Genomic DNA, 12,829 nt, shown 5'->3' on the forward strand with positions numbered 1-12,829 from the left:
ATTTTTATCAGTACGGGGATTTCTAAGTGGGCTATTGACACAAAATTGTTGCCCTCAAGCCAAATATTGAATTCATACAAAGAAATTGTATTTCTTAGAAATCCCCTTACTGATAAAAATGCTGATGTGTCAAAAACTTATTTTCCCCGCTGTATGGCAGTTGCATGGAAGACACACAGAAAAGGCTGACAGCTGAGATTTGAGCTGGATTTTTCCCACATCAATCAATCAAACACAGCCTTTTAAATACGATAGCTTGTAGGGGTGTTATCAATAAAACAAATACCGATATACAAATATAGTCCACAGGGTGGTTCTGTCGAGGTCAGCAGAAATGAGAATAAGCATGGGGCTACAACCTCCTCCTGTAGATGGTGCTGCATGGCTGGGTACTTTAAATTACTGCATGGCATTCCAGGCAGAACATTTTTTTTCCTTTCATTTAACCTTTTATTTAGTGTTTTCCAGGCAGAACATTGCAAAACATGACAGACCGAGCACATAATCTTGTAAATCAGCTCTGATTTACCTTTTCAGTGAACTGATATATTGTGATACAATTGTATCCTGTATTGTGTGACATATTGTATTGTGAGATCCTTGCCAATACACACCAGTAATAACTTTTAGAAGCTCTGAGTCAGTTCATGTGAGGATGCTTTTGTGCTGCAACGTTTTAAGCACACCGATATCTTAATTTCCTACAATGCTGTGCTGAGTGTCCACCCTGAGATAGTTATTGTTGAGTACTTTTGAAAAGGCTATAATCTTGTACATCTTGTCAAGAGTAAAATTACTTACTCAATATACCAAACAAGTATAGGTACAAATAAATCAAATCACCACATTACAAACCTTATTTTTATTTTCACACATCATTTTTCATTGTCCACTATTTGGAAAATTAAACCCTTCTCCCCAGTCAGGCTTTCAAAGCAAAGCATTCAGATCTATGGATTCTCTCCAATGTGTGTTCTCAGGTGTCTTTGAAGAGCTACTTTATATGAAAAACCCTTCCCACACTGCACACAATAAAAGGCTCTAGTATGTGTTTTCTGGTGTCGTTTTAAGTTTGATAATTTAGTAAAACTCCTCCCACACTCTGTACAGTCATATGACTTGTCTCCAGTATGTATTTTCTGGTGTTGTTTAAAGTTTGATAATTCGGTAAAACTCCTCCCACACTGTGTACAGTAATAAGGCTTCGCTACAGTATGTACCCTCTGGTGTGTTACAAGGGTTGACCTGTGTGCAAAACTCCTCCCACACTGTGTACAATGATATGGCTTCTCTCCAGTATGTAGTTTCTGGTGTGATACAAGGGTTGATCTTTGTGTAAAACTCCTCCCACACTGTGTACAGTGATATGGCTTTGCTCCAGTATGTAGGTTCTGGTGCGTTACAAGGCTGGTTCTTTGGGCAAAACTCCTCCCACACTGTGTACAGTGATATGGTTTCTCTCCATTATGTATCCTCTGGTGTGTTACAAGGTTTGATCTATGTGCAAAACTCCTCCCACACTGTGTACAGTGATATGGCTTCTCCCCAGTATGTATCCTCTGGTGTGTTACAAGGCTTGATCTTTCTGAAAAACTCCTCCCACACTGTGCACAGTCATACGGCTTCTCTCCAGTATGTATTTTCTGGTGTTGTTCAAGGCTTGATAATTTAGTAAAACTCTTCCCACACTGTGTACAGTCATACGGCTTCTCTCCAGTATGTACTTTCAGGTGTGTTACAAGGGTTGCTTTCTGTGTAAAACTCCTCCCACACAGTGCACAATCATACGGCTTCTCCCCAGTATGTATCCTCTGGTGTGTTACTAGGCTTGATCTTTGTGCAAAACTCTTCCCACACTGTGCACAATCATACAGCTTCTCTCCAGTATGTGTTTTCTGGTGTTGTTTAAGGTTTGATAATTTGGTAAAACTCGTCCCACACTGTGTACAGTCATATGACTTCTCTCCAGTATGTAGTTTCAGGTGTGTTACAAGGGTTGCTCTTCGAGTAAAACTCCCCCCACACTGTGTACAATGATACGGCTTCTCTCCAGTATGTGTTTTCTGGTGTCGTTTAAAGCTTGATAATAGAGTAAAACTCCTCCCACACAGTGCACAATTATACGGCGTCTCCCCAGTATGTATCCTCTGGTGTGTTACAAGGCTTGATCTTTGTGCAAAACTCTTCCCACACTGTGCACAATCATACAGCTTCTCTCCAGTATGTATTTTCTGGTGTTGTTTAAGGTTTGGTAATTCAGTAAAACCTGTCCCACACTGTGCACAGTTATATGGCTTCTCTCTAGTATGTATTTTCTGGTGTCGTTTTAAGTGTGATAATTCTGTAAAACTCCTCCCACACTGTGCACAGTTATACGGTTTCTCTCCAGTATGTATTTTCTGGTGTCGTTTTAAGTGTGATAATTTGGTAAAACTCCTCCCACACTGTGCACAGGCATACGGCTTCTCTCCATTATGCACTCTTTGGTGTATCCTAAGGTTGTGAGTCCTTACAAAAGTTTTTCCACAATGTCCACACTGAGGCATCATCTTTTTGGCAGAGTCTTCAGTTGAAGGTCTTGTTCCCAGCATGTTCTGAAAGAGGAAGATATATTATTATTAATTACAACTGTCAGAAATTAACACACGAATATAAATTAATGCAATTAATACAGGTGTGCTTTGTTCACTTCCTGTGTGGGTCTGACTTATTACATGGATGCAAAATCCATACTAGCCTAAGACAATCACATAAACATGGAGATGAAGTTGCAGTAAAAACATCCAATTCAGATTACATTTTTTGTACAAGCATGAAGACATGCAGTGGCTTGCATGGTGCCATGGCGATAAGTAGGGCTGCACGATTTGGGGAAAAAAGACATATTGCAATTATTGAGATCAATATCGATATAAGGGCACTTGCTTGTATATCAATGAAAAGTTGCATACAAATTACTAATAGTGAAATGTTTAATTTCAAAGTGAAACATACAAACTACTTACAACAACTTCAAATGCCCAGTGCCTTCGAAATACAATATTCTACAAAATTAAATAATCACAAGAAACTCTTTACATTACTGTTGATTGACAAACCCTGGTAAGGCTAAACAACTGTTTTTATTATATTTGGCCATTATAAAATCCCGTATTATAGTTCTTACGTTTAACCAAAACTTTGTTTGGAGGCTGACTTGAACACAGGGATGCATAGCTTTGCTAGCTTAGCTAAGGTTGAGATTTGTAAACTGAGGTGAATTTCTTTAGGAAACCTTCAAAGTTTGAGAAAAGTTAACTAAACAGCTAAGAACAGTCTAAATAGATAATGCCTACGTTTAGCCAAAACTTTGTTTGGAGGCTGACTTGAACACAGGAATGCATAGCTTAGCCTAGCTTTGCTAAGGTTAGGACTTATAAAATGGGATTTTATAATGGCCAAATATATTCAAAACAATTGTCCAGCCTTACCTCTGAAATGTAATCCCCCGGGATCTCGTTTGGAGCGTACAGCGATTTGTACAGCCGCAAGCAGTACAAGAGTGAGGCATTTTTATGCACTTCTCTCCATAGACATGTATATGCTTCACGCCACAGCAGAGCCTATCGCAATATGGCGGCGACGTTGACGTACGATGCAGCTCGTCATGCGGCGTCACCCATATGTCTATGTGAGTCACGAATCTGTGGTCTCCATTGAACTGAATCGAAAGTCATGTGACCAAACACGTCACATTCGACTGAAGTGAGACTTCCGTCAGCTCGCAAACTTTGAGAGAATGAGTGATATGTTGCCGATTCAATCCATGTACTAATCATTTAAATCGCAGCTTTTTGCGTGTAATCACACAGACTGACATCACGATTACGATTGCGATTAGATTAATCGTGCAGCTACAAAGAGCGTGAGTTTTAATCCTGGCTGCAAACTGTTGGTGTGGGTTTCATCTGGTTTCCTCTTGCCACTCAAAGGCATATCTGCTTTGTTAATTGGTGAAGAAATGTGTGAGTGAAATACGCGCACAGATGCTTGCAGAGTTTGGCGCCTCATAGACAGCGCGGAGCAAAAAAAACAAAACTAAACAAGCGGAGGTAGAGGAAAGATACATGGCGGAGGCAGAGAAATCTGCGCGAAAATATGCAAAAGCAACATGCCGGTCATGTGACATCAAATTTATTGCTAATTTCACAAGAAAAACAATGGTTTTAACGTAACTTTACTATTTCAAGTTTCTGACCACTTATAAAATGTGTTCAATGTCACCAACCATTTCCATTTTATTATGGTATCCATATAAAAGCCCACCCTGTATTTTATACGCAGTTTTTCGGCGCGTAATGAAACTTGTGGACGACGGACACGCGCTGCCTCCTGATTCCTGAAATATCGCGAGAACAGACTCGCTGTGTGTGTGCGTGTGTGCGTGTGTGTGTGTGTGTATATATATATATATATATATATATCGGAACGTACCGCAGAACTTACGTCGCGGTAACAGCGCGTCCCTCCTCGTTCCAGTCCTTCTTCGGCGCCGTTGGACTTCACCGCTGTTCACTTCGGCGCCACCTGGTGGACTGGAGGGGGAGACGTCGCCACAACGAACCAGCTGCGTGGGCTGCGTACCTTCATCCGAAGGACCGTCGTTCGTGGGTCAAAAAAAAAGGGTACGAACACTGGAAGATCGGGCCCGATTCACACGTCCGCAACGCTTTATGGGGGTCAGGAGGAGCTGCCAGGGGTGGGGCCGCCTTCGTTTCACCCAACGAGCCCTATTCGAGGCGGGGGTGAGGTGACACCAACCCGGAGTAGGAATTTGTGGTCGCCACCCAACTCCCCTTAGATAAAGTTGTGCGGACGCAGAGCGGAACGTATCTGTACGTTAAACGGAGGAAGTCGGCTTTCTGGCGAAGCCACGAAGAGTTAAATCTTGCGCCAGGTCGGGCGTGCGGAACCGCACACAGCGACACTCGCGGCCGAAAGTTTACTGTGAAAGTTTTATCATGGTAATTTGCATAAACTCCAGACTCTTATGAAGAGCGATCGGATGGATCTTTGCTATGAAAATTGACGTAATCCTGTAAAAAAAGGTGGTAGTAGCCTAGTGGGTAACACACTCGTCTATGAAGACCCAGGTTCAAATCCCACTTACTACCATCATGTCCCTGAGCAAGACACTTAACCCTAAGTGTCTCCAGGGGGGGACTGTCCCTGTAACTACTGATCCTAACTTGCTCTAGATAAGGGCGCCTGGTAAATGCTGTAAATATAATATTAAAAAGGTGTGAACACTTTTTGACTGTTATGTCGTGTCTGTTTTCTGCATGGGTGCCGACTACACCTCCCACATTGCTGCGATTCCCAAATAAACACAGCACGCCTCGTGTTGCCGTGACACTTCATTTATTAATTTAGTATTAAATTATCTCAGCCCGGTGCTCCTGCTCCGGGCTGAGATAGTTTCACACGGTTGCACACACGCACAAGAACCTCTGCCTCATGTAGACTGAGTCACATAGACTCCACTGTTGTCCATCAAGGCTCTGTACTAGGTCCTCTCCTTTTCTCCCGCGACACGAGATCACTATTCTTGTGCCTTTATAGGCCAATCTGGGACCGGGGAAGAGTGTGTTTAATGCATTACAGCATTTTTCAGACACCCTTATCCAGAAAGACTTACAATCAGTAGTTACAGGGACACTCCCCCCCTGGAGCAACTTAAGGTTAAGTGTCTTGCTCGGGGACACAATGGTAGTAAGCGGGATTTGAACCTGGTTCATAGGTGAGTGTGTTACCACTATGTTACTACCACCTACAGATGCAGGGGGGTGGGGGTTTGTCTGCGATTCTGGATCTTTTCTAAATATGTATAAACCGTTGCTTATGATGGCCGGTTTTGTTTTTCGTTGAATTCCAATTTTTGAGCACTTTCCACACTGTAAATACACCTGTGCCCTTTTCATCACTACAACTGGTGTTTATTTGGCCTCTTTGGTGGAAGTGCAAGTAAACACAGGACCTGTACGATCCTGCCCTGCAAATCCCCCTAAAAAAACATTTCCACTGCATTCCAGCCCTGCCACAAAAGGACTTGCTGAGATCATTTCTGTGATCCTCTGATTAACACAAGCGAGAGTGTTGACAGAATGGCAGCAGGCGGGTGTGAGGGCATCTGCACGCACAACTAGGCAAAGACTTTTGGAGGATGACCTGGTGTCAAGAAGGGCAGCAAAAAAGCCACTTCTCTCCAAGAAGAACATGAAGGACGGACTGATATTCTGCAGAATGTTCAGAGATTGGACTGCTGAGGACTGGGGTCAAGTCATTTTCTCTGATGAAACCCCTTTCCGATTATTTGGGGCATCTGGAAATATTATTGTCCGGAGAAGAAAAGCTGACGCCAACAGTAAAGCATCCTGAGAACATTCATGTGTGGGGCTGCTTCTCATGCTTCTTTGGTATAGAACAATGCCTTTTCCAGCATGATGGAGCACCGTGCCATAAGGCCAAAATAAGTTGCATCACCACCTTTATTCACATAACATTTGTCCTCTCTGTTGATTTTAATGCTACATTCACTCATGCCATGCTGCTCCATCCAAAGAAACGAATCACACAGCAAGCACAGCACACAATGATAAGTGTCCTCTGCATTTAACCCATCACCCTTAGTGAGCAGGGAACAGCAGGCAGTTCAGGATTTGAACCTGCAACCTTCCGTTTACAAGTCTGCTTCCTTACTGGGCCACCCATCCAATAATATCGCAAATCTATTGCAGTATAAATTTCTCTCAGTCACACAACTTCATAGAACTCTAATACACTCCAGCACTTTCACTTTCAACCACTCTAGCCTCGATCCCCTAGAATTTTTGCTCTTTTTTACTCTTGCACAATTTTTTTTCACTTTTTGTTATACTTTGACTTCACTCATTTGCACACCTTCACCCTACCTGTTACACATATTTTATGTTCTATGTTAAAGACATTAAAGTGTAATATTTGGTTATGTTTGCAATATTTGCATATTGCTTAATTGTATACTTGCAATATTTGCAAACATTTCACTGCATATCATACCGTGTATGACTATGTATGTGACAAATAAAATTAGTTTTTTTATTTTACAAAATAAAACACAAACCAAGCCTGCATAAAATAGATACAACTGAAAAAATAAAACTCCCATTATTGAGTGTAGGGCTGCAGTGGCTGTTTAAACAGATCTTATACAGTCCACCTTCAGCATGATCAAAGTTCCTGTTGCAGAGGTTATCCTGATCATCAGTACCATTAAACACATTATAAAAGCAAAGATTATGGCTGATAAACAACACTGAATCTACAGAAAGCAAAATGGTCCAAGAAGATATGTTGAACTGTATCCAGTAACCGTATCCAGTAATGGTGCTGGAACTCCAGGTCTCGGTGATGTAAGGAGATCAACTTTTCCATGAGCTTTTGGGTGACGGTTGTCTTTAATTCAGCTCAGACATGGTGACACTACTTCTTCGTTTCATAATTTTACCAAAAAGTGTTCTGTAGGACAAGGGAAGGAAAAACAGACATTAGGTGTTTGAGGTGAGTGTACAGTTTTTTTTTTGTGCTTTGGAGCCATGCAATAGTGCATAGCTTTTTTTTTTTGTATTTTAAAATGAGAAGCAATGAAAGAAGGAGTCCACGCATCGTAACAGCTCCTACCCTGTTCCAAGGATGCACAAATAATCATCACCACAGAAAATGCTGTTCTTGATTTACTCTATTTAAAAATTATAACATTTTCTCTTCCTCTGTGATAGGATGTTTTTTTTGGCACTAGTTTAAAAGCTGCAAGGTTTGGTCAAGCTCAGTTAAGCTCAAGATCAGTTATACACACACCCTTAAGAAAGCGTGAGACTACTTTAAACACCAATTTGGTCAATTTTGGTAAAACTATTGGTCGAGAGGAGCCCTGTGAGTGATACTGTCATGACTCTCTTTAAATATCCTTCCACCTATCTACACTGCAGTAAGCGCTGCACCACCTGCGCTGGTCTCTCACAGTACAGCGACACATGGAGTCCATCATGGCTTTTGCAAATCTGCTACAATGAGGTGAAAAATATGCTCTCTCTTTTAATTCCCTATTTCTGCATTACTGAAGTGACTGCAGCACAGCACATGGTGACGCAACGAAACGTGTCCTCTGCTTTTAACCATCACCCAGCAGTGGGCAGTCATGACAGGCGCCCGGGGAGCAGTGTGTGGGGATGGTGCTTTGCTCAGTGGCACCTTGGTGGCTCCGGATTTTGAGTCTGCTTCCTTACCCACTAGGTCACCACTGCTAACAGATGCACACAAAACCCCACCTTTACAGGGTGCATCACAGTGACCATCACTTCACTTTCACACCCGTCAACCAGTGTTGTTTCTCATTTCTCACAATTACATTTACAGCATTTGTTAGACAATCAGTTGTTACAGGGACAGTTTTAATATTCATCTCTCTTCAGTTGAACTGAAATCAACACTCACTGTAGTGTCTCCAGTTTACAGTTTGGATCCTCCAGTGCTGTAGAGAGAAGTTTCACTCCTGAATCCTGCAGATTATTTTTACTCAGGTCCAGTTCTCTCAGACATGAGGAGTTTGATCTGAGAACTGAGGACAGAGCTGAACAGCTGTTAGCTGTGAGGAAGCACTCACTCAGCCTGGGAGAAAAATAATGATGCTTCTGATTATTACACTTAATTACCTGTGGACGCACATGTTCACAAAAGCGCACACACACACATCACAAACAATACATCGCATCTCGTACATAAATCAACTGTTCCTGGTCATGTCTTGCCTGCTTTCAGCAGTCATCTCATCAATTCTGTAGAAAGTATACCTTGACTGCTCAGATTCTCGATACTCAACATCAAAGTAGTTCACATGGGTCATCTCAGCTGCACCATCCCAACCAATGATGAACGGCTCTCTTTTTTTAAAATAATGCTATTCAGTAATGCTATTCAATTGTTTATGTTATTTTATGTCATGTTGGTTGCTCTCGAGATGGGATACGGTTCCCAATTCCATTCTCAAACATTGCTGCCACTGTGCCGTACTTGAGCGAGGGGTTCCCAGCCACATCCATGACCTGCCCCTGCCATTGATCCTGTTGCCAGTGATCTTGTGATTGAGGGGAGAGAAAGGGTTGTATGAACGCTATTTGCCTGCAAGATGTGCGCTCCCACAGCACAAAGCTGGTGACAATTTTCTGTTCCAAAGGCATTCACAAAGCAGTGGAGCTGTTTGCCCATAGTTAGGACAGAGGTTGATAGGTGCATAATCCAATCATTGATGGGCCTGGACACCGCATGTTTGAGGCCCCCTTCTGCTATGGTGGATTGTGTTCACTGACAATGGTTTCTGGAAGTATTCCTGAGCCCATTCTGTGATTTCCTTTACAGTAGCATTCCTGGTTGTGGTGCAGTGTCGTTTAAGGGCCCGGAGATCACGGGCATCCAGTATGGTTTTTACGGCCTTGACCCTTACGCACAGAGATTGTTCCAGATTGTCTGAATCTTTGGATGATGTTATGCACAGTTGATGAAGTCTGCCACTCTGAGAAGCTCTTTTTATACCCAATCATGTTGCCAATTGACCTAATTAGTGTTAATTGGTCTTCCAGCTCTTTGTTATGCTCAAATGTACTTTTTCCAGCCTCTTTTGAATCAACAAATTTTTTATTAGACTGTGTGTTCGTGTCTGCGTGTCATGTCGTGTAGCCACGGGTGCCCTGGTAAGTCCCAATTCTCTTATGTGCACTGGGCGGGTCTCGTATCACAGTCCTGGGTCGTGGGTTCCTCAACACGTTCCCTCTCCAGGCTCCTTCGGCACGGCTAGTGATCCTCACGGGATAACCAGCGTCAGGTGCATCTGGTTTCGTCTAATCTGCTGTAATCCGTTATGAAAGACCCCCGTGATCCAGAGTCTACAGAGCGATTCTCCAACGCGACATCTGGAGTCTTACCCCCCCTTTGTGTCTGTGAAGTGTGTTTGTTTGTGCAACGCCCCAGACCCCTGTGGAGTCTCACGATCCTGCCTGGCCGTTTAGGCAGGAGCGATCGTGAGGAAGGACTCTGCCGACGAGCACCGCACCAGCCCGAGGATCGAGTGGGACTCCGCCCCTTCCCTCAGTTCAGCGCAAGGCATGGTGGTTTTGTTTATTGAGCTCTTTTCCCTGATGTTTTTAGTTTTCTCGTGAATAAACTGTTTTCCCCCTGACACCTTGCCATCCATCATTCTTCCTTAACAAGACTCCGGCGTGACAGTTCGTCATTTTTTGGAATCCGGTTTGTACCATCCGGCCTCTAAAACTAATACAAAATTGCTACGTTCCCTCCACTGGCTCCCAGTAGCTGCACGCATCAGATTAAAAAAAAAAAATACTGATGCTGGCCTACAAAGCCAAACATGGAGTAGCACCATCCTACCTCACAGCCCTTATTACACCTCGCACTGCACCTCATATACTCCGAGCCTCCAGTACTGCTCGCCTGGTCCCTCGAGACAGGATTGCCTTGAGGCACAAATCTGGGGAAGGTTACAGAAAACATTCTTCTGCTTTAAAGGTCCCAATGAGCACAGTGGCCTCCATCATCTGTAAGAGGAAGAAGGACTCTTCCTAGAGCTGGCCGGCCACCTAAACTGATTGATCGGGGGAGAAAGGCCATAGTCATGGGGGTGACCAAGAACCCGATTGTCACTCAAAGGTCCTCTGTGGACAGAGGAGAACCTTCTAGAAGTACAACATCTCTGCAGCAACCCACCAATCAGGCCTGTGTGGAAGAATGGCCAGACGGAAGACACTCCTTAGTAAAAGGCACGTGGCCTTAAGGACCCTCAGACCATGAGAAACAAATTTTTTTGGCCTGATGAGACAAGGATTGTACTCTTTGGTGTGAATTCCAGGTGTCACCTTTGGAGGAAACCAGGGATCACTCATCACAAGGTCAATACCATCCCTACAGTAAAGCATGGTGGTGGCAGCATCATGCTGTGGAATGTTGTTCAGCTGCAGGAACTGGGAGACTAGAGGCTAGAGGGAAAGATGACTGCAGCAATGTACAGAGACATACTGGATGAAAACATGCTCCAGAGCGCTCTTGAACTCAAAATGGGGCGACGGTTCATCTTGTAGCAGGACAACCACCCTAAACACACAGCCAAGATATCAAAAGTGTGGCTTCAGGAAAACTCTGTGAATGTCCAGACTTGAATCTGACTGTACGTCTCAGGAGAAACCTTATTTCAATACACGGTATACTGTGTATACTGTTGTACAGAGTGTAAACCAATCTTGAATCTTGAAAGTATTGAGCAAAGGCTGTGAATTCTTATGTAGATTTGATTTCTTGTTGTCGTTATGGGGTGTTGTGTGTACAATTATGAAGAAAAAGACACTTATAATATATTTTGGAATAAGAAATGTGGAAAAAGGGATTCGCTTTGAATACTTTCCATATGCACTGTACATACACGTGCATACACATGCAAACCCTCACACTCTCCCATATAAACAGACACACACACACCTAATCCTGACACACAACAAACACAACTCATTCATACAACCACACACAGCACATCGTCCAGTACTGATATTAACACTCACTGTAGTGTCTCCAGTTTACAGTTTGGATGCTCCAGTGCTGTTGAGAGATGTACCACTCCTGAATCCTGCAGTTTATTGTAACTCAGGTCCAGTTTTCTCAGACTTGAGATGTTTGATTTAAGAACTGAGGACAGAACTGAACAGCTGGTAGCTGTGAGGGAACAATCACGCAGCCTGGGAGAAACATAATAATACACCTGATTATTACACACATATAAATACACATAAACCCATACACACACAAATGTACAAGCACAAAACCACTTGATCAACCACATACACACACAAACCCAATCACACACATACATACGAATACATACATACACACAAACACACACACTTATGATTTTTTTATAGTTTTGAAAAATCTAGATAGACATTTGTTTAATCACAGATTCCTATGATTGACTTAATCGCATCGCTTAACAGGCACTAAGAAGTGTGAGATGCTGTCTCTTTGTGTGAGAAGAGGGTCCTATTTTGTCTACACAAACGCTAACACAAGAGCATAATTTAAAGCAGGAACATCTAAAGGACATCTAAAGTGGTAGTGCATTTTTGTGTGTGGAAAGTGATGTAAAAAAATATTACTTTATCATTATATTTTCTGCAAAGGGGATGGTTCCCCAATATCTCCTTTTCCAATACCATAGGATGTCTTTCTACATGGTTGTTTAAGAAATGAGAAGCTACTTACTGCATCAGTTAGGGTTAAAAAAAGTATTGCCATTTGAAACATAATCATACATGTTTTTACAATTTTTTTTTAAACAGGAAGTGTACAGAAAAAACTAAACCAAACATATTGTCACGACTGCGTGCTGACGTGGGAGAGAAGCGCAGAGGCAGGACATGCTGGGAAGGGATTTTATTATACAATAAACAATAAACACAAATAAACAACAGCACGGTGGCCAAGAACGGGAAATAAAGGGGGACAACGTAAACTAACCCACAGGTGTGTGGCGATTGCCAGAACTCAAAACATAAACGCATTCACTAACGGACGTCAAGTTCATGACCGAGGCTCCCCGGCGTGGTCAGGCGTGGTGGCCTCGGACCCTTGGGCTGGCTCCCCGGCTTGGTCCCGCATGGCTGCCCCTGACCCTCGGCCTGGCTCCCCGGCGTGGTCCTGCATGGCGGCTCTGGACCCTCAGCCTGGCTCCCTGGCGTGGACCCGCATGGCTGCC

General features: G+C 43.1%; 1 protein-coding gene and 1 pseudogene across 2 annotated transcripts; both read right to left on the reverse strand.

Moving 5' to 3' along the window:
* Positions 1–843: 843 nt before the first annotated feature.
* On the reverse strand, positions 844–4,638 carry LOC114803143 (gastrula zinc finger protein XlCGF26.1-like). 2 transcript variants are annotated; one of them, XM_029002509.1, is made up of 2 exons: positions 4,486–4,638; positions 844–2,594 (listed from the first exon to the last, which is right to left on the reverse strand). In XM_029002509.1, exon 2 carries the CDS (start codon positions 2,589–2,591, stop codon positions 951–953), a length of 1,641 nt encoding a protein of 546 aa, XP_028858342.1. In that variant the 5' UTR covers positions 2,592–2,594; positions 4,486–4,638; the 3' UTR covers positions 844–950. The 2 variants fall into 2 exon arrangements, with proteins under 2 accessions (XP_028858342.1, XP_028858341.1); XM_029002508.1 differs by having other exon boundaries at positions 4,474–4,638.
* A 2,464-nt stretch (positions 4,639–7,102) lies between these two features.
* LOC114803122 (NACHT, LRR and PYD domains-containing protein 12-like) overlaps positions 7,103–12,829 on the reverse strand; it is a 29,356-nt pseudogene continuing 23,629 nt past the window's right edge.

This window comes from Denticeps clupeoides, chromosome 14, assembly GCF_900700375.1.
Source record: "Denticeps clupeoides chromosome 14, fDenClu1.1, whole genome shotgun sequence".
NCBI lineage: Eukaryota > Metazoa > Chordata > Actinopteri > Clupeiformes > Denticipitidae > Denticeps > Denticeps clupeoides.